The following is a 23106-nucleotide window of genomic DNA, read 5'->3' as shown; positions in this document are numbered from 1 at the left end:
ATAATAAAGTCAGTACTCAAAAGAAAATATGTTAAAGTTTATATTCTTTCAACTCTCTGGGCTAAAAACTTACATTGGAAAGGAAAATAACCTGGTGCCCCAGATAGGGTCATAGTTTAGTGTGGTTCAAATTAATCTGCTGTAAATATCTGTTTAACAATTATTGACAAAACACACCAAAGTGCAGGCAGGTAGGCCAGGCTGGTGTATCTTTTATATCTTATATCTTATATATCCATGATATCTTATGTCTTCTCCTAGTGGTATGGTAATAAGTTCTTCAGATTATTCAATTGAAGTTTGATTGAACTGGTACTATACTTCTGCCTCTTCCTATTAAAATTTAGCTGCCCTTAAAGATTATTATATTTGACACTTCTTGGCTGGGCCTCCTCTTAACCTACCCTTCCTCTATCAGTGATTGAGAACTATCTGCAGAGTTGTCTATATGTCCACCTGCCATCGGTCCACCTGCCATCAGTCCACCCCTAGAGAATTCTGATTCCAGAGGCCAGGAATGAGATCAAAGAATTTATATTGTTTAAATTTCATGGATGATGTTGATGCCCTACCAGGGTTCAGAACCACCACTGTGCTACCTTATTAGATGGCCTGTCTAATCTCCCAGCTCTAACATACTAGTTTATGCTACTACTCTGGTACCTTTCTAAAAGTATATTTGTTTTGTTTTTGTTTTTACAGAAGACATAGATGAAAACCTCCTGTTTTGAATTAAGACTTGAAGAAGTCAAACTTTCCAGCATTCTCCTCTGTTCTAACCACTTCTGAAATATATGTAGCCATGATACCGGTAGATATATATTTAGTAAAATATCTGCATGAATGAGAATAACTGCTTGATAATAATATATACACACCAAGCATTCAACATTGACTTATGAAATAGAACTTTAAAGTGAAGTAATGTCACTATATACAAAAGACTGTAAACCATTTATATAAATAGGAGCTTAACTCATACTGATTTCACTCTCTGAATCAACTTATAATTACTAATTATAAAACTTAAAAAAATAATGTGTTCATACTGTCCATAACATCATGTGCATTTCAAGAAAATGGAATATTTGTGCTTAACATGTATTGTTAATATCTTAATATCCTAATAAAGTGTCCATAAAAATTCAAATGCCTATTCAAGTTTATTTCTAGTCATTTATTTAAATAAACAAATTTATATAAGTAATCCCTCAGTGAATTATCAACCCAGGACTCACAATTCAAATCAAATTATAAAGACGCTTCCTAGTTCTTACTATTGGAGGAAGAAAAAAAAAGAAGCTAGTGTGACTTGAAAAGTGTGAGACATTTCCTATGGAAAACAAATAATCAGTGTGTAAAAATAGTACTTGCTCACAAAAACCCTTTGTCATATAAGTTCAACAGGAAAAGTGCTATTTAGCCAAATTCAATTTGGATTATTATGCACATCTTGATCCAACTAATTGTAGCTTTTGTACAGTTGTTTGTGTGCATGGGGGAGGAGGATCTGCAAAATTTCTACATTCCATTTTTTCAAAATAAAGATAATGAAAGATGAAACAAGCCAGTGGAGAGCCATGAAGTGTCCTGATGGTCAGTGTGGTGAGAGGTGAACATTACTACCATAAATTGATAGTTATACAAAATGTGATTTTATTTGTGCTCCTCTTTAGTAACAATTATAGTTAAAGCTGAATCACAAAAATATAAATGAGACCATACAGTTTTCCAAGGTTTGAAACACAACAATAAAAGATCCTGTCATCCACTTCATTCCACTTACAATATTTAAAAGAGGGTTTTTTAAAAAACATTTTTCTATCTGACTTGAAAGATATCACTAAGTTAACTTTATTTTTATCTTTTTTCTTCACTCAATAAGTCACTTGCTTTCAACCAGAGTCACATTAAACCAGGTCCTTTCCAAATAATTAAATTGAATTAGTCTTAATGCTAAGGACACTGCCTAAATATTTACTAAACTTTTTTATTTGAAACGAATTTTCATTTTGAAATGCAAATGTCATTTAACATAGAACATTTCAAACCTTAAATTTCTCCAGCAATTAAGGCTTCCGTATGTATACCTAAATGACACATTATAGAAACACTTGAATATTCTTAGTGGATATCATTTTTAATTATTGGTTTGTTTTGATAAAGATTTAATCTAACCCCAACCAAAGAGATGAAGTTATTTTCTTAGTAATCAGTCTTTAAGTCTCTGTGTAATTGAGATACTAAAGTTGGAATTCCCGATCTGAAACCAACTGCTCAGTTTAGCTTTGAATTGTGTGACTCATATTGCCCATGACTATAAAGGCATTAGTAATATGGCTTAAACACTTGATGGGTAGAGAGGCTCTAGGAGATCACACTGCTTCCTGAATTTGTTGCTCCGAGGGCCATTTGAAGCAAAGGTAATTAAAGAGATATAATTTGGATGATTCTATTGCACTAGATAAAAGAATGTAAGATATTCTTGTGTTGGCTAATTTAATAAGATTCACTTAACAAAGCAAGAAAGAACTTCAAAAGTTTTAACCCATGAGAAAGAAAAATACAAAGATATGAAAAAAGGAAAGAAAATAAGTTGCCTAAATTCAGGTAAAGTAGCACTAAAATAACTTAGAATTAAGCTTTAAAGATATATAAAAAGCTGAATAATTATTTATCTATAAGTAGTTATAACTTGTCTCACATACAGGAGAGAAGTATTAATCAGAATATGATTAATTTTTTTCTTCCAAAATCAAATTCCAGGGTACAGTGATTTGGTTTGAAACTCACACAGTAAGGTAATTTGAATTAAGTGTATTTTTAAAACATTTAAATGTTTACTTGCAGGAACAGCAGGTCAGTAAAGATTATGTTGAGTTGCTTTATTAAATTTATTCATCTTGCACTTATTTTCTACCAACCCACTATACTTTATGAATTTTTTCCTGTATAATTTCTTCCTGAGAAACTGTATTCATCAACAACAGCATCCAGACTATGTAAAGGCCTGGTAAGTCTCCTGGAGGCATAAGCTCCAAGCATATTTATTTGTGTATTACATAAATATTGTCCTCTCATTTTAGCCAGTGATGATAAATTGCCAATAGTAAACATTATGCTACATTAAATATTTGTGTATAGAAACCACAAATTTGAACAACCAAACAGATTTAGGCTGAGCTGTAGGTTATAAGGAAGAGTAGGAGATGGCAGGCAATATTAGGAGTCAAAGACTGCATGTCTTATTGAAAGGCATTCCAAGTTTTTTAAATGCTCCTCTGGGTTTACACAACCTGAATCTGTATCTGGAGGCAGGATTTAGCTTGACTACTATTTCAACACCTCTACCTCAACCCTCTACTTACAATGGAAATAGGAACGGAAACTGGAAATGATCTCCTAATCTTCAATTCCAGGCTCTACCTTCAGAATGAAATTTCTCATCTTGGCTGGCCTTTTGAGCACTGCCATTGCTCTCCCCATTCCTGTGAGTACTCCTCCTCACTTGTTGACTCAATTTCAGATTTGGAGTCTTCAAGTCTTTGTATTTCTGGGCTAGAAAGCATTTCCTATCTCTTTTCATCTCAATAAAAGGGAAGGTGGAATCCAGGAAAGTCAGGGGCTCAGGGATTCCCACTCTTCCTCAGTTCAATGAGTAGCCTAGTACAAATCCCAGCTCCAGGGGCCATTAACATATGGTTTCCCTGGCTACAAGATAAATTAAAAGAACAATCTCAGAGTAGTGTGGAGATGGTAAAAATATATTTCAAGTACTTAAAAGTCCTAACTCAAATCATAGGAAGCTATCAGCAAACTTTGCAATAGAGAACAAGTTTCTACAGTGATTCAGGTCTAAACACTTTGAATTGATCTTCATTTATAATACTCCTGCCCTAAACCATCTTAGGTTTTCTTAAAAGGCTGATCTATAAAAATTTTCTGATACCAACCATCTTTTCCTTCTTTTAGATCTGGTTTTATAGAAAGGAATATTTAAGACTACCTGTACCAGTTCCTAAGTTACAAATGTAAAAACTTATGCTTGACTTATAAGAGTCCAGTATAGAGATAAGTCCAAAAAGGATAACATACAGAAATCTTTAAGTCCAAATTTTTTTTTGTTCTTTCTAGATATACATTAGAGTGTATTATGACATATTATACATACATGGAATATAACTTATTCTAATTAGTATCCCATTCTTGTGGTTGTATATGATGTGGAATTATACTGGTTGCAGATTCAAACATAAGAATGGGAAAGTTATGTCCCATTCATTTTACTGTCTTTCCAATTCCTATACTCCTTCTGCCAACTTCATTTCCCTTTGTCTGATCCAATGAAATTTTATTTTTTCCCTCCTTACCCTTCCTTGTTGTGGGTTAACATCCACATATCACAGGGAACATTCAGCCTTTGGTTTGGGGGTATTGGCTTACTTCACTTGGTATGATAGTCTCCAGTTTCATCCATTTACTGACAAATGCCATAATTTCATTCTTTTTTATGGCTGAATAATATTTCATTGTGTATGTATATATGCCACATTTCCTTTATCCATTCATCTGTTGTAGGGAACTAGGTTGATTCCATAGTTTAACTATTGTTAAGTGAGCTGCTATAAACACTGAGTGGCTGCATCACTGTAATATGCTGATTTTAAGCCTTTTGCGTAGGACCTGAAGAGTAGGATAGCTGGGTCAAATGGCAGTTCCATTCCAAGTGTTCTAAGGAATCTCCATACTGCTTTCCAAATTGGTTGCATCAATTTTCAATCCCACCAGCGATGTATAAGTGAACCTTTCCCCCTACATCTTTGCCAACATTTATTGTTACTTGTATTCTTGATAGCTGACATTCTGTAAAAGTTCAAATTTTGAAACCAGATCTGGATCAAAAGCTATATTCATATATAGTGCCCTGGATAAAAGCCTAATCCAGGCTACATTATTTTTGCCAAAGTTGACAAGTATTTTTTGTTTTGTTGCAGTGCTAGAGAATGAACCCAGGGCTTCAGTACATGCTAGAGAAATACTCTACCACCGAGCTACATCTTTAGCCCTAACAAGTATTAACTGTCAAAGTGACAAACCATTTATATCGTCTGTTTAAGATTATTGTACTCCTGGAAATGTTACATTATGCATATTTTGTTTATTCTAACATATACTTTTCATATTTTTGCATCTCTGAAATTGAAATGTATCTTACAAACATGATGTAATAAAGCATTATGACAGCTTAACAGCTGGGTGGTGATATAAAAGCTGAGGTGGTGATATATGAAATAATGATGCATTTTAGAATGATGGCATCTTAGAATACATGAAATACAGTAATTCTAGAACACCATTAACTCCATCTTTATAGACCTTCTAATGCTGACTATAACCATGCCTTCCACATTTGTATAAATGAGATCTATAAATTCAATCCGTGTCTACTGTAGTCTGACTATGCAAGGTACTACCTAAGCATGAAACCCTCTCTCTTGCACATTTTATAACAAAGGAGTTTTCAAAAAGAATAAAAGATCTTTCAAAATTTGTTTTTGAGATACAAGATTTAAGTTTACCTTCTCATACTCTCTTTGCTTTGAACTTAAAAATGCTGAAAACTGGGCTAGAGACATAGCTCAGTTGAACAAGGCCCTGGGCTCAATCCCCAGCACCATAAAAAAAAAATTTAAAAAATGCTGAAAACTAGAGTACACTATTTATTTCAAAGATTTTTTTAAGGCACATAATGTGCAACTTAATCTTAAAAAATGTAAATAAAAACATTGGATATAAGTTTAAAGGTAAAAAGTATTCCAGTGTTCTAAATCACTGGATAAAATTAATTCAAATTTTCCCTATTAGACATTGAATTACTTCTATTTCAAGGTGAAGCTACATCACTGACAGGTATAATGCTCAATGGTGGGTTGTTACCTGTTCTCTTTTAAAATCAAATCTCTTTTTAATGGATCATTTACTGCCTTTTGCTGCCTTACCTTATTGCTCTTGTTGTTTTACAAGCTTGAACAATCTGGAGGAAGTTCCAGTGCACAGGTAAACTTTGTATTTTCAAATGACACATTCATCATTTTAAATGTTTTCAACTGTCAGAATCACTCACATTATATTTCTTTTCATAGAGATTTAACTTTTTCCCACTACAAGTATCACCGTTTTTCCCTCAGATCCTATTTCCACAACCTCCACAACTGCCCCTGGTAAGCATGGGTTTGGGAATCTCAAATTGATTAGTTGGATGATGGTTATGAAACTTTCTGAATTTTCATATGGGATGAGGTCGCCAGGCATCAGCTATTCATACTTCTCTCCCTGAATATCTGTGGTGGGGTGTGACGAGGGATAAACAAATTTCCCCCAAATCAACAACCTCCTCCAGAGTCCTTCTACGCCTACCATCAAAAAGATATTATCTGAACTGATTACTTTATGACACGTGTAGTTAGTCTTGAGGAAGAGAACACTAACGTCTATGACATCCATTCTTTTGTTTTTACTAAATCACCTTTGCTGCTTTCTTTTCTCTAAAGTTTACCCCAGCTTTCTACAACTCTTTATCAAAGGTCAAACAATAAAACTAATTCTATTTTTGTTGGGGTTTCTCCAATCTCTTCTAATATATTTTATAACATCTTTTCAATAAAGGCTGGAAGAACACTAAACATAGTTTCCTTTAGTCTACATATAACTTTTATAGACAGACAACATTCATCAACTAACACTAAGTGTCTACTACATAATAGGGTCAAGTGAATGCTAGAAACACAAAAAGCATTAGATAACTTCATAATCTGATGAGGAAGCGATATGAAAAATGAAATGAAATGAAAAATACAACACCATTTGATAAGTGCTCCTACACAAATAAAAAGCTAAATCAGGCCACGAGTCAGACTTTACAAAGGAGTTAGCATCTGGGCCAGGGCTCAAAGGATAAGGAGTGGGTGCTGCATTTTGAGTAGAAGAACAGTAAGTGCAGGGCCATGGACCTGAAAAGCACAAGGCAATTTGGGGGAGGAATGATTAATACAATGAGGCTGCAACACAAGTTGTGACTATGTTAAAGTTGGACAGTATTTAAGAAATGATGTTCAGAAAATTCAAATACATTTTAAAATAGCATCTTGTCTAATTTATTGTCTGATCCTCTAAATATTTTAAAAATATATAACTTTCTTAATTTAGTTTTATATTTAAGTATAAAAAAACACTTCCCCTTATATTTAATTTCAAATGGTTTCAACTATAAATAGGCTTTGGAAATTTGTGGCTACAACTGTCTTCAATGGAACATTTCTTTCCCTTTAACGTTTTCACATATTGAATTCTACCTGCTTAATTTCTGGGTACTTGTATTTATTATTAATTGCTAATTATTCTAATTATTTTGTCTCTAATAGGAGCTAAATACATTGTTTCCTTTTTCTGGCTGAAATTCAGTAAATTTGTTTTTAAGTTGGTGTAAAAGCCTAAAGTATTAGTTTTTTATTATAATTTAGTACCCACCATTAACATCTTTTTTTTTTTTTTTTTTTTTTTTTTTTTGGTACTGGGGATTGAACTCAAGGGCATTCAACCACTGAGCCACATCCCCAGACCTATTTTGTATTTTATTTAAAGACAGGGTCTCACTGAGTTGCCTAGTACCTCCCTGTTGCTGTGGCTGGCTTTGAACTCTCAATCTCAAGCCTCTCAAGCTTCTGGGTTTACAGGCATGCTACCACACATGGCTTAACACCTTTTTTGGTGTGTCTGTGTTTAGTCAAATTGGATTTATTTCTATGTGATTCACTGTTGAACAATAGTATTATTCAGGATATCAAAAAATTAAAATTACTATCAATATTACTTAAAATGCAATGATAAATTCACTATGGTTTCCTTTCCTGGCCCATTAACATCTTATATTTTAAATTATGTAATTATGTGTGGCAACAAAAAGGAATCAATAGTATCTGAAATAGAAACTCTTCCTACCACCAGAGGGCAGAACAGTATTTAAAAGTAAGCAAGTAAAGAAATCCCACTGTAATTCGAAAGAACTATCAACACTGATTCAAAAGACAGATTGCCAGGCTGTAGTTTTGATTGATAAAGCAAAATGACCATACCTCTTGAAAGAAAAATAAATCATAGAGAATCCTGTGCTTCCTAAGGAAAGTGTCGTGTATACTGATATGCCCAGTCCTAGACATAAAGTTAACTGCTCAGTACACATGTCAAGCATGGATAGATGGACAGATGGCTGGGAGGTTAAATGAATGAGTTGTGAGAAAAAAAGCCCAAAGGAAATGTTTGTGGTTTGTTTTGTTCATAATTCATTTCTTCCCCTTCTTCAGATTCCAATTCTTTTTCCTTATAATCCAAACCAGGTAATTATACTTAAAACTTTAAGAAAATATTTAAATGAATACAAAATACAAACTTGAAAATTCTCTAGAATTTTAATTACAGAGGAATTTTATACCAAGATTTAATGATTAGCATTCTCTTTGGGGACTACTAGTTATTGATATTTTGTCTTAACAAAATACCAATTGTTAAATTTTGAACAACTTAATATATAAATCTCAAACCTAAAACCTGATACATTCAGTGATTGTATGGAATAAACCTGGGGACCAGTAGAAAAACTTGAAGGCAAATTGTTCTAGACATGCCAGCTCTAGGTCTGCTCTTTAACACTTTGGAATAATCAGGCTCCTCTCAGCCTTACCTTATTCTCAAAGACAAGAGAGTAAAAATAGATCTTTTATGATTATTGTGACTCTAAAGTTATGCTTACATTTGACATTAATGGGGAGGGAGGATACTTATTGAAATGTATCTGTCCTTGAAGCCTTTGAACTATATTTAGGGTTATGTTCATGGTATATAAGGTGTATTTAAATTTTACTTTAATGGGACTTCACTGAAGTACTGATAATTATATGACTGATTTAGAAAAAAAAAGTTATATATTTTATAGTATATTAATTCCAATTTTTAAAATTATACTCTTCTTAAAATTACAGAAAATAACATCATTATAGTTTCTTTCATAATGTTAATGCAAAAGTGTAGTATTTTTTCTCAACCTACTAAGCATAGGTTTAATGATCTTCAAAAAAGAAGTTCCAGGCTGGAGTCGTGGCTCTGTGGTAGAATGCTTGCCCAGCATATGTGAGGCCCTGGGATCCATCCTCAGCATGGCATATAAATAAATAAAAGACCCATTGGACTGGGGCTGTAGCTTAGTGACAAGAGTGCTTGCCTAGCATGCGTGAAGCACTGGGTTGGATCCTCAGCACCACATAAAAATAAATAAAATAAAGGCATTCTGTCCATCTACAACTACAAAAAAAAAAATTAAAAAGATTCATTGACAACTAAAAAGCATTTTTAAAAAAACTTATAAAAAAAAAAGATTCATTGACAACTAAAAAGCATTTTTAAAAAAACTTATAAAAAAGGAAACTGGGAAACTGTGGCTCAGAGGAAGAGTCCTTGCTTAGCATGCGTGGGGCACTGGATTTGATCCTCAGCACCACATAAAAATAAAAATAAAAATATTGTGTATACCTATAACTAAAAAATAAATATTATATGTTTGGAATCCACAAAAGAAAATATGGACTACATATATCCAGAAATAGGTTTGAGAAAGAGGTACCAAGGGGGAGATACTTTAAAAATATTAGTAAATATGAATCCTAATGATATAATTCTTAAATGCATTCTAAAAAGCATGTTTTCATTTACCAAGCTAATATAAAATTATAACAGAAAAAAGTTAAAATGCTGAATTATAACTCCTAGATTATTTCGTATTTCCTTTATTCTAGGTCCTGACACTTAATGAATTCATAATGGTAAATATATTTTGCTTTGTTAACCTATAAGTCTATAAATGTATTATATTCAATATCCTGCATAAAATGAGCCAACTCATCCTGAAAATTACTCTTATTAGTCCAATTCATGTAGATACAAAATAAAGAGCAGCTGTTAAATTCAAACCCAAAAAACAATCTTAATGCCTGAGAACAATTATATATTCACTTATTCAATTCAACCCAACTATACATCAATGAAACAATTTCTTCTGTGATAGCCAAGAGTGTGAGTCAAACATAATGAATAGAGTTACAAGACAGAAGAAAATATTTCTGTAAATTAAAGACATGTAAATCTTGGTATTGATTCTTCATTTTAAAATCTTACATTATGTAAATAAAATCATAAGTAACAAAGTGGAATTTTCAATAAAACCATTTTCATATACAAAATAGTCTAATTTATACATGTACTAAATTAAAGTTAAAAATAAACCTACTGATAGTCCTGACATTGATTTTTCTTCTTTCTCAGTTGATCACCTCCGTTTTGAACCAACTGGGGGTAAGTATTTTTAGGCTACTATAAACTACAAATTTACTGAATGGACTAAAGATAATAGCTTAATTTTTTTTTCTTATTTTTAGGGCTTCCTTGGGGTAAGATTTTATTTCTACTTATAAAATAAGTGGCAATGTCAAGAAAGGTAAGAATAATGGCTCTGAACTATAAAAACACATGGCAGAATCAACCCACTTCATCTACCCAATTAGAATTCATTAGTTATAAACTCAGTGTCCCCCAAGACTTTTAGATCAAAATTTCTGCATGTCACATCTCTTTAATGCAAGAGCCATCAGCTTGCTGGATGAAAAGGCTACAAACTTTAGGACATCTGCTTTGACTCTCTCTCAAGCAAGTTTGCTCTCATTTAAAACATACAGTACAAAAAAAAAAAAGTAGGAACAAAAAAAATATATTCCTTATCAAAATAATGGAATATAATTAAAATTATATACATATGTATTTTTTAATCTACCTTGAAGAAGCTGATGAATCAAAATGTTTTCAACTTCAATATTGAGAAAGAAATTGGATTTTCACCCAACAGTTTCCCTTCCTAATCAGTTTCAATGCCCTTAAGTATTAATTTAGTATGTTTTTACCACTTCAAGTACTTCTCTAAGGTCATCAGAGGCCAAATGGGAAAAATAAAGTTCAATGTTGTAGACAAGACAGTTCAGAGTTCAATTTATCAGCATTAAAGTACAGCAGAATCACGTTATTTTCCACTCCCAACCCACAGAGTCACTTCAATATTAACACATGAGCAATAAAATAACCATAAAATGGGAGACAGGTGGTGACAATATTTTCATATAACTATAATCTGTATTTTCTATTTCAACAGAAATAATCCTGTCACCATTATGCCAGAAGTTATACATGGTTAGTAAAATCTCCAAATATTTTTCTATTTGCAGACCACCGTTATATATTTCTAAATATTTTTGTAAGTGTTTTATCACCTTGAAATTGTGTCCATGTAGGTAAAATCATAGTATGATGAAATCAACCATAAACAAGACCAACCTAATGACAAAGGATTTCTTCAAAGGATATATTTTTAAATTAGTTTATTTATTAAAACTCCTGAAATATTTGAGAAAACAATAGCCACCAGAAGTCCTAAGCATAAAATAATTTATACTTCTAAACAAAAGTAGCCTCTAAAACTGCTAGAATTTTCAAATTCTCTCCATAGCTACCCAGTGTCTAGCTCTTAAGATAATTACAACCTTAAGTAAACTTAGCATACACTTCTATTTGAGTTGGAAATTCTTTCAAAAGCTCAAGAATGTCTGCTGGCAAGACAAATACTGATATCTTAGATTAAGATATCACCAAATAAACTGTCTTTGGTCCAAAATTATACAAACAATTTCAACAATGCTGGTTTAATCAGGTGTGGCCCTTAAATTTCAAGTCATAAACTATGCAGTATTTTGGCTAACATGAGTATCATTTATGTAACATACTTTTCCTATCTGCATCCTTAAAGTAACAAATCACAAGACTCATAACCTGAGTAGGGTTAATATGTAATAGAAACGAGAACAGATACTGGAACTAGGTAGACCAGAATTCAAGCTCTATCCCTCACTGAATAAAACCTTAGGCAATCTTTCAAAATCTCAATTTCTTCATCTGTAAAATGGAATGAATGGAACAGTCCTGGGATTTCACAGGACTGTTGTGTGGATTAAGTGATAATGACATAGACATTCGGTAAATGGGATCTATTATTGCTACTTACTTTATTCAGTCTCTAAAAGAAAAAAAATATTAATTATCTCTAAGACATTAGGAAAGTAAATATGAAGGGGACATTATCTATCAATACAGATGCAGATGTTCCTCCAGGAAGGTCTTAAACTAACATTTTAATCTGGTTTTTCTTAATTATAGATGGTGCTGGATATTTACAATTATCAGAAGACTATCTGCATTTATCTTATCTATAGTTGGTAGTGGTTTAATCATTTTTCATATTCTGTCAATGTTCTAATGAAAACTCTAAAATACCACAACAAATGTTATCTATAGACCTATCTGCTTCAGTCATACTTCAAATAAAACTTCAACACAAACTAATATCTTTATTATTTCAGTTCAAATATACCAAAATTATTAAAAAATAAGTAAATGTTATTTTCACAAAATTTCTCAAACTTTCTTGAGAGCTTTCATTAGTCATTTCAATTTCAAAGAATTCTATTTATTGCCAGGAAGAAGCAATTTCTTCCTGTCAAACAGTAAAAGTAGAAGCCAGCTCTTTCATGCTGAGAGAAAGTCATTCAAATGAGGGTGATCAATGCACAGGATCCTATGGACCAGGACTTCATGGATTTTAAAAGAATAATATCATAATAAGCCTCATAATATAACTCTTCCAGAGGAGACCAAGGTATCCTGAAATCAAACACTGCAACATTTCTTTGCAAAACTTACAGTTACACTAAGAAGAGAAATGTCTCTTTCCAGATCAGTTCGGGTTTATCACCAAAAAAGTCATGACATCAAATCAACAACAATCAAGACCAAAAAAAAAAAAAAAAAAAAAAAAAACCCACCATTTTGTTTTTGTTTTATCTTAGCCCTAATCTTGCTCTCTAGCTATGAGAGTAAGCCTGGTTACCCTTTTCAAATATCTGTAGAAAAATAGCATGTCTCTTTCCACAAACTTCCTTTTCTTTAGGTGTCCCATCTATAATCTAACTGGAAGGAAGAAGGAATTCTGACAATCCATACTGCAGGTTGTCAGGAGTCAATATCACAGGACTTTCCAATAGAAATCCTTAGCCTGAGTGTGACAGATATGTCTACTGGGACAAGCAGTGTTCTTTTTCTTTCCTCTTCCCTGCTTCCAAAAGACCCTAATACACCAACCCTATCCTTCCTCTATGATTTACACTGACCACATGTCTCTCAAAAATTAATTTCAATCCTTAACATTCCCTTCCTCATAAAAAGTACTCTAACTTACAACAACCCCTCTCTGTCCCTGCCTTTTTACATCCATCTCTAATTCATTTGTGACATACAATAGTTATAGTAGAGTGAAATCTCCATAAATTTCTAATACCCTAGGCATATTTTTAAAATTCAGAATTTCTGAAAAATAAGAATATGAGCTCTTATTCATTAATCTTGATCTTTATTGACAAAATAACTGAAATTTCCTTATAAAATGGATGACTCAAAGACAAAAATACAGTTTCCACTTTTGAAGTCAGCTTCAACAAAATCATGTGAAGCAAAATAATTTAAATAAAAATCAGATTAGACATTAAACTATACAACCAATGGCAGTACTCCTCCAAAAGAAGTTGGATGTGGCACAAACATCCTTCAAACCTCAGTTTAGAGGGAGGAAAAGAACTAACGAACAAGAACTAGATGGAAAAAGCAGAAGTTACAGCTGATGGGGAATTTATCTTTGTTCTAACTACAACTCTTCAAGAGCATCAGGTATTAAACTTTGTTTAAGCCATGCTTATGGAATGCATACAAAATAAAACTATTTCTAATCTTTTTGATCAGAAAGGTGGAAATTCTATTTTATGATATTTACTCATATTATTCTGATGCAAAAACCTTCTAAATACAAACATTTTGAAAATGAATAAAATTACTTCCTAGTGAGCTACGCTGCCTTTTTACAGCATGAGTTCTGTCACTGCCTTCTTTTCAGTGCATGTTCCTTTGCTGGCCTCTGGCTTACACGGAGACCACAAGCTATGACCCATTGCAGTCAGCTTCAGAGTCCTCACTCCAGTGTGCGTCTCGTTTCTCTGTCACAAGTTTGATGAATTGGGAGTGGCTGGCATAAAGCTTGAGTTTATCACTGATGTCCACCCATTTCACTTTTCCAGCATCATCTCCAGCTTCTAGGGCAAGATTGTCCATTATCTCACCTGGTTACCAAAGAAAAACCATCACCAAAAAAAAGGAATTCATTTATTTATTTATTTTTCCCAGCATAACTACATCTCCAAGTATTCTTAGTAAAAATAATCATAAATCATTACTGTATCAGTGGCCAAGAAATTTAAAAATTAAAATATTCCAAGTTGCCTATATTTTAATTAAGTTACTAAATTTCAGGTTGAGCACCAAAAAGAAAGATTTTCTCTTTAAAAAAGTAAGAACAGTATAATTATCAAAGAGAACATATCAAATGAGTACAAAACCTTACATCAAAAAAAAAAAAAATTCCTGAGGGATTAGACACACACACACACACACACACACATAAATAAATAAATAAATAAATACAGGCTTAAGTAGACTTTTCTAAGCATGACAAAAAACTACAACAGAAAATATTTATATTTATACAAGCATAAATATATTTATTAAAATATCTTCAACTATAATTATTAAAAAATTAAAATAAACATTCTCAGTCATTTTTAGGAATATAAATGGCATATTTCTATAGAACAATTTGGCAATGTTTATCAGGTATTTTTAGAAAGCAAATGCTTCTGTATAAGCATTCAACCAATAAATATCAGAGTGTCTGTGTACCAAACACTAAACTAGGCACTGAATGTACAATAACAATCCAGCAATTCCTCTATGAAGAATTTATCTAAAAGAAAAAAAACAGCCTGTTAAAGCATTTCCTCTTTACATCATTTATTTTTAAATAACTTTCAATTAACTTTACCTATATAATAAGTACTTGTAATAAAATAATAAAGCTAATGTTTAAAAGAAAGAACTATTATATTTTAGCACAGATTCCTAAATACCAATGCTGAAATGATAGCTCTATGTGCATCTTCATTATAACTGCAACATCCAACCATCCACAGAGAAAGAGAACTAAAAAGTAAACCTGAATCCAAAAGTTAAAGTATCAAATTATCTAAACAACAACTCTCTACATCAAGTTTCTTATTAAAATTAACAATGTCTGAAAGGTTCTTTTACTCACTCCTATGGTCACTTAATAAATTATACAAAACAAATTTTTAAAAATTTAAAGGGAGATGATATGACATTTAGACTTCAGGAGTCATAATTCCTACCTTAAAAAGCTGAACTGAAAATTAACAATTCTTCTTATATCCAACAGAGGGCAGAGTCCTTCCCCCTCTTTAGAGGAAAATCCCCTCTAGTTTCCAGAAAGGGGAAATGAAAGTAACCATTTTGTTTTTTTTTTTTTTTTTTTTTTAATATTTATTTTTTAGTTCTCGGCAGACACAACATCTTTGTTGGTATGTGGTGCTGGGGATCGAACCCGGGCCGCACGCATGCCAGGCGAGCGCGCTACCGCTGAGCCACATCTCCAGCCCAAAAGTAACCATTTTGAATACTCCCACAGTATATGGCCCTTATAGAAAATTATTTTACCAAGGCTTAACCAACCTTGGAGAAGGGAAATACCCAATTCCAGAGCTCTCTGTCTCCTTGTCTGACCTAAGGATGGGAGAAGGAGGAAGAGAAGCCTAGAAGCACTTGTAAAGGTCATAGGTTAAGGGCACAGGCTCACGAAAAGGCTGAGACCCAATCACTGGATTCTACCCCCAAACTTACTATAACAGGAGAATACAACTGAAGAGCATATATCAGACCTTATTAAGAAGTCTCTAAGGCAACCCTAAAACAACAGAGTAGGTTAAAAAAATTTAAAAAAACAAAAAACAAGGACACTAGAGGAAATTTTAGTCTCTGACTCTTATTATAGTTTTAGCAATAAATACAGCTATCCTGGCCAGATAAAAACAAAACTTCACACTAAAGTCCTATTTGTCTTAATTTGTTTTACCAGATAAATTGTGTCCAGCTTTTAAAATACACTGTAGGTATGCTAAAAAGTCAAAAACACAGTCTGAAGAGACAAAGTAAGCAATAGGACATTCAGATATCTATTTTGGAAAATTTTTTTTTTTTTAATGGAGAAAAGGAAGTGAAGTGAAAACAATGAACAACATATAAACTATGTAATCAACCTTTTTGGAGGATTAGTTACTATTTTTAACAACCCCCACCAAAACAAAATAACAAATTTGTCTGTATTTCCACTGTATAAACCTGCCTCTAAGTTCTATTTGTATATTTCTTCTAAGTTCTTAATACCAGAAGGATGAATTCTTTTTACTATCTTAAAGTAGAAGAATAGAAATAGTGCCAGGAGTTTCCCCCAAGTTCAACAAGCAAAAGCACAGAGAAGTCACAGATCTTCTAATTCTAGTCTGTTTTATAAATGAATAAACTGAGTCCAAGGGGAAAATTGATTTGCACATGACTACACAGCTCAGAGAAGAGCCATGAGTAGAACATTGTTCTCTGATACAGTGTCCTCACTCCATTATGCTACAGATAAATATCAAATACTTAGGAAATCATCCAGTTTGGCAATCAAATGTGTTTCAAGAGAAGGTATTCAATGTGTAAATTAAAAATAATAATTAATTTTTAAGATAGCAAATTTCATCTCTTTTTATAACACATTTGATTCTCCCAAATAAATTTTAAAATCCACAGACTAGAAAAAAGCATTCATTTTAAATTTTTTCAGTATTTGTAACCTTTCTGATATTGTTTTGTGCTTTAAAAATGCATGCTTATTATTAAAATATTTCAAACACTAAGACAAATAAAATCCCAACTCCTTTATTATTGCCCTACTCTCCCACCCAAATTCCTAGTTGCTTTATTTTTATCTTATACACAAATGGAAATATATTATACAAATAATAGAACAACCTTTAAAAATACATCATTTTAGCCCATAAATTCAACCTTAATTTCATATGCTACCAATAGTTACTGGTGAATAACACTTTTGAAGTTTTGTTCTATGTAGTCTTTTAATGCCAACAACTTTGCTTTCATATAAATATAGTCCTAAAATCAATAGTTCATTGTCCTGGGGCCAGGGTTGTGACTCAGTTGTAGAGCACTTGCCTAGCATGCATGAGGCATTGGGTTCGATCCCCAGCACCACATAAAAATAAACAAATAAAATAAAGGTATTGTGTCCATCTACAACTAAAAAATTTTTTTTAAAAAATAGTTAATTACCTAAAATGCTAAGATAGTCCAACTACAACTGCCCCAGTAGGCTGCTTGACTTACATTGATCCTCAATTCCAATCAATCCAATAAACATGAGTATAAAATTACCTGTTTCATCATGGTAGTTCACAGCTTCTGTCTCCATCCATGCATTGTCAGTGTTTCGAGGATCATCAACATATCCCTTATATATCTATTTTTAAAAGGAGGCAGATAAAAAAAAATTCTAGGGTGAAACAGGAATGGGTAGAACAAAAAAATGTTCAGAAGATTCACTAGATTCAGAAATGTAAACATCCTGTTGTACAACAATGGTTAAATTTTGTGGCATGTATTTTACCAAAATTTTTTAAAAAGAAGAAATGTAAATATCATAAATTCTTTACTGTAGCTTTCAAACACTTCTTTTAAATTTCTCAGGAGACAATATTTTCTTTAGAGGCAAGTTTAAGATTCAAAAAACCCTCCATATCTTAGATTTCTAATTTCAAAATGTGAAAGGGGTTGGGGACATAGCTAAATGGTAGTGCAAGTGCTTTTAAAAAGCATGTGGGAGAGCCTGGGTTTAATCACTAACATCAGGGGAAAAAACTGAAAATAGTCCTTTTGGGGGCTGGGGACATAGCTCAAGTGCTAGAGTGCTTGCCTCACATGCACAAGGCACTGGGTTCAATCCTCAGCACCACAAAAAAAAAAAAAAAAAAAAGAAAGAAAGAAAGAAAACAGTCCTTTTGACCCATAAGATTTTTTTAAAAAGCTCCACAATTTAGGCATTTTTCTATTTTAATAATTTCTGTGATTATAGGTTCATAAATAGAAAGGTAGATTTTTCTACTTAAAAAAAGGAGCTCTATAAATAAAACTAACATATTTAAGCTGTTAATACATGAAAAGATTTGGTTCTAGTCATCTAACACAAATGTAATACAAAAAAATAAATACATAAAACTGGATAACATAGACAAAAGATTAAGAAATTCTAATTCCGGAAAGAAAACAAATTAATCCAAATGAAAGTCAATGAAAAGAAAAGAAAATTTATTCCTTTCCTTATTATTAGTGCACATATACCTTATAAGGTTTTTTTTAATTTTTTAATTTTTTTAAAAACTCTTATAAAATTTAAAATGTGAATGTCCTTTCAGAGAAAGGAGAATTCATGCAAACAAACAAAAAAGAGGAAAGAGGGCTGTTGGATGTATACTCAGCAGATAAAAAAAGAGTTATCTGTCACATTTGGTCTACAGAAAAAAACTAAAAGAAATTATGATTAAATTTACCTAAAGCTATAAAAGTTTAAATAGAAATGTATTTTAAAGTGAAGATCTACAGCCTAAATTTTTTATGAATATATTTTTCAAATATACAAGAAGTTTTATTTTCTTAGAGAAGGTTCTTTTAGGTTGCAGATATATTTTAAGTCATTTTTTATTAATTCACAGGACTAAATCCCTTCTGGAAACCATCAGTTCTTACCACTAGATGTTCCTGGCTGAAGAGTTTATGCAACTGTTCCTCTATTTCTCTCTTTTCAGCACTAGATTTCTGTAAGGAATTAAGAGCTTCCTCACCAAATTCTCTTTTCAGTGTAGCACTAATCTTCTCTCCTGGATCTACCATCCCCTAAGAATCATATTATTAAAAAAAAAAAAAAGAAGAAGAAGGAGTAATAAGCTTTGATTTATTCATGAAATATTTACTGAAGTACAACAGACCATTATTCAATCAGCCTATAATAATGGTCCTCATTCCTCTGTAATATACTCTTCTCTAAACCATTTGTTTCTAGTAGAAGTAGCCAATAAATGTACCTTATCTCATCTCCTTGGTGTTCACAGGACACACCAGACCTACTCCCACCTGAAGGCCTTTACACCTGCTATAATCTTTGTCCAAGATGTTTTTTCATGGATGCCTACATGGTTCACTCATTCGCTTCCTTCAGATTACAAACATCACTATCTAAAACTGTGAATTCCCATACACTTCTTAGTCTCCTACTTTGCTTTAAGTTCTTTCTTAATACTTAGCATTTCCTAAGGTAAAATATATTTAACTTCTATTATTTCCCTCTCTGGAATGTGAGCACTATAAAACAAGGATGTTTGTTTAAGTTGCTGTGTTGTACCTTCAGTGTCTAAGATACTAGTCAACAAAGAGAAAATACTCAAATTATATTGAGTAGACGAATAACTCAAAATTGTATCAGTAACCACAGTTACCTCATCAGAATGTCAAATGACAATTAAAATATAAGCTCCTATGATGAAAACATTATGACATTGTTGCACTGAGCAAGAGTGAAGTCTGATGATTTGGTTCATAATAATTAGTCTAAGCTTTTATCAGAATCAGCTTAGATCTTTAATTCCATTCTACTCTTATCCTACAAAAAATTATTTCAGATAATAGTACATTTATAGAATATTTATTATATTAAATCGTCTCCATTTCACAATACAGAACAAAATAGAAAACCTTCTACACACATATGATACATATATTAAAAGTTACTTCAAATATCATACTGGCATAAATTCAAACTAAGGTATACTTAGTTGACAAAAGTATATTTTTCCTAATACTATGGAAATTTTAAAACTAAAAGAAATAATAAGTTAAAAAATGCTATCTTTTTTACTATGTATAAAGTATCAGAATTTAATAAATAATGCTAAAAATATTACCTTCAATTTGGAATAGTGGTTAAGATGGGACCCCACATTAGTAAGTGCCTATGCTATTTTGAAAGGTAGATATGATTACTTTTATTTTAAAGATGAGGCCTAAACTGCATGTCATCCAGTTGCAAGTAAAAAGGCCAGAACACAACCTGAGATCTACCTCTAAAGTCCACATGTTTTTACAAAAATGTTAAAATTAAACTCAGATTATACACTTGTTATTAAAAATGCCACTTCATTGCAGTGATGAAAGATGATGGAAATAGGCAGAAACTCAGGAGAAATGGAGTAGTAAAGATCCACACACAAAAACCCTGTAGGAAATAAAGTAACTAAAAAAAGACTTAAAACATTAATTTGATTTAATTGCAATGCTTACCCCTGGAATTGCCCATTCTCCACAGTCTTTCCTTTTTATTGCAACAAACTGTAAGATGTGTTTCCCAGAAACAGGGTGGGTGATTTTATTTCCACTGCTATCCCTTTTCCACCTGTGAATAGTAATGAAAGATCGTAGCTCATTCAGAACAAAGACCAAGGTTCTATCTCAAGCCAAGACAAAATTATAAAGATATATTTTTCTTTCTAACAGAATATATTTAAATTTACCTCAAATAAGTTTTATACAAGAAAAACTATTCTTTTTTTCATTTGAAAAATTCTGCATTAAGCATTGTTACAAGCAAGGACAAAAGTCTACTACACATAAAAGATACTGTGCTCTCACTGTAATGAAAATTCAGGATATTAACAGTTTTCAGTTTTTACTATTATTATTTTACTATTTTTACTAAAGTTTTTTTTTTTAAATTATAGGTTGAAAAAAAAAAAGACCTGGCAACATTTGCATTTAAAAGTTCACCCTGAGTTATAAGAAAAGCAGATTACCTGATACAGTTTTACTCAGTGTCTAAAGCAGTGTTTTTCAATCTTTATGCCCTCTTTTGATTAAAAAAACAAAAACTCACTCCATTCTTTAATCTAATTTTATGTTTTGAATTGAATTATATGGTCTTATAAAAAGTATCAAGGCATGTTAATTTCAGAACATACTTTTTCTAACTATGATCACCTTTCCCAGAGATGACAAATGTACCTCCCCCTTCCTAACCTCCATCACACCTTTTAAGAACTGTTCTGATGGTCTCTTAGGCGAAGGTAAAGATTTTAAACTTCCAATACGAACTCAAAAAGAAAATCTATGATCTGATCATTTCTCTGGATAAGACTCAATAAAATATTCTAGCTTGGATATGAGTTTCCACGTGGCTTTTTATATAACAGCTGACTATCATATCCAACCTAAAATTCTCCCCAGAAATAACTTACAGTCAGTAAGAGTTAAATCAGTAGAGTTAAATGTGTGTACATGAATAAGTTATAAGATGGTAATAATTTGTATAGGGTAAACAGAAATGAAAGAATAACTATTATAAGACAACATCTATTTTTAAGATACCAGACAGAAGAATAACATAAGCAAGAAGCAAAGCAATAAAATAAATAATGTGTTCAAGAAACTGAACATCTGTATGGGGTCTAGTACTGTGAGTATCATTGAGGGAAAAGATGGGGAATGAGGCTGAGGAAGCAGGCAAAGTGTTTACATGACAGGAGTCATAAAATTCCTCTGATTAGAGAGCCAGAAAATATTTTAAGCAGGATAAAGCAATTAAAATTTAGAATTAGAAAGCTCCCTCATTTTGACAAGAATAGTGGTTGGTTGGGAGGGAATCAAGACTAGGAGCAAGAAGACAAGCTAAAAGGTTACCACAATCCATGTGAAAGATAATGAGAATGGGAAGGAAGGCAGACAGTGAAATGGAGAGAGAACAGATTTTTTTATTTTACTGAAATCTGTTTATATAACACTTATTATATATATTTAAATGCTTTAAGATATTTATTTATTTAAGCTTCAAAACAACACCATAAAGTAGTTGTATTATCTTATTTCACAGACATGGAAATGAGGCAGAGAAGTCAGATAACTTATCTAAGATAACAGTGTTAATACGGGTATACACCAAGATTTGAACCCAGGCAATCTGGTTCTAAAATCTGAGTTCTTTTTTTTTTTTTTTTTTTTTTTAAAGAGAGAGTGAGAGAGGAGAGAGAGAGGAGAGAGAGAGAGAATTTTTTTTTTAATATTTATTTTTTAGTTCTCGGCAGACACAACATCTTTGTTGGTATGTGGTGCTGAGGATCGAACCCAGGCCGCATGCATGCCAGGCGAGCGCGCTACCGCTTGAGCCACATCCCCAGCCCTGAGCTCTTCTTATTGCTATCTATTTAACTCAAAAAAGCAGAATGAATGTATTAATCAGATGAGAGGTAATAAGACAAATGACAGCTCTGTTCACTCATAAATATTTACTGGCACCTATTACAAGGAGATAAGAAAACAGACTTAACACAGAGCCCCTGCTTCACATCCAGACAGTCTGACAGCCATGGCCAGAAAGGATCAATGAAAAGCAAAAGAAAGAGATGCTGCCAGGTAAGAAGGCAGGGCCAGAATGATGAAGAGCTGTCTGCCTACTATATTTGTATTCTTAGATTTTATTTTAACCCTTTTTTAAGGATTTTAAGCAGAAGTTATTTGCTATGTTCTTTTTTTAAAATATTTATTTAGTTGTAGATGAACACACAGCATCTTTATTTATTTTTATGTGGTGCTGGGGATTGACCCAGTGCCTCACACATGTGAGGCAAGCACTTTACCACTGAGCTATAGCCTCAGCCCCTTTGCTATGTTCTTTATTAATACTAGATACATAACATCAAAGTAAAAATATTTCTTGATACAAAAGAAGTGTTTCATTTTAATTAACAAACTTCATTACTTTTTACTGACATCATTAACACGTGATATGTAACGATGATATATGATAATATATGCACTATTGACATTTTTTGTCAAATTTAACTACTCTTTATTTTTTTATAAGCATCATCAGTTACTTTTAATATATATAGCAGTATTATATTC

General features: G+C 32.2%; 2 protein-coding genes across 5 annotated transcripts in view; one reads left to right on the top strand and one right to left on the bottom strand.

The window, feature by feature from the left end:
- The window catches only part of Sparcl1 (SPARC like 1), a 39720-nt gene extending 38576 nt beyond the window's left edge, over window positions 1-1144 (top strand). Inside the window, exon 11 of the mRNA XM_026379633.2 lies at window positions 703-1144. Coding sequence (XP_026235418.2) covers window positions 703-731 — 29 coding nt within the window. The 3' untranslated portion in view covers window positions 732-1144. The remainder of the gene's footprint in view (window positions 1-702) is intronic.
- Window positions 1-23106, bottom strand: part of Nudt9 (nudix hydrolase 9) — a 108663-nt gene that overhangs the window by 66007 nt on the left and 19550 nt on the right. Inside the window, exons 5-8 of one of the 4 annotated variants that reach the window (XM_026379634.2) lie at window positions 20494-20605; window positions 18907-19053; window positions 17539-17623; window positions 10872-14315 (exon numbers count right to left, since the gene is read on the bottom strand). In XM_026379634.2, coding sequence (XP_026235419.1) covers window positions 14137-14315; window positions 17539-17623; window positions 18907-19053; window positions 20494-20605 — 523 coding nt within the window. In that variant the 3' untranslated portion in view covers window positions 10872-14136. Of the gene's footprint in view, window positions 1-10871; window positions 14316-14771; window positions 14996-17538; window positions 17624-18906; window positions 19054-20493; window positions 20606-23106 lie in introns of those variants that run through there. The other 3 variants (XM_026379636.1, XM_026379635.2, XM_026379637.2) reach the window with 3 other exon arrangements.

The sequence above is a fragment of the Urocitellus parryii genome, chromosome 10 (genome assembly GCF_045843805.1).
Source record: "Urocitellus parryii isolate mUroPar1 chromosome 10, mUroPar1.hap1, whole genome shotgun sequence".
NCBI classification, from domain to species: Eukaryota; Metazoa; Chordata; class Mammalia; order Rodentia; family Sciuridae; genus Urocitellus; species Urocitellus parryii.
The sequence above is the reverse complement of the archived record's forward strand: the minus strand, read 5'-3'. Positions and strand labels throughout refer to the sequence as shown.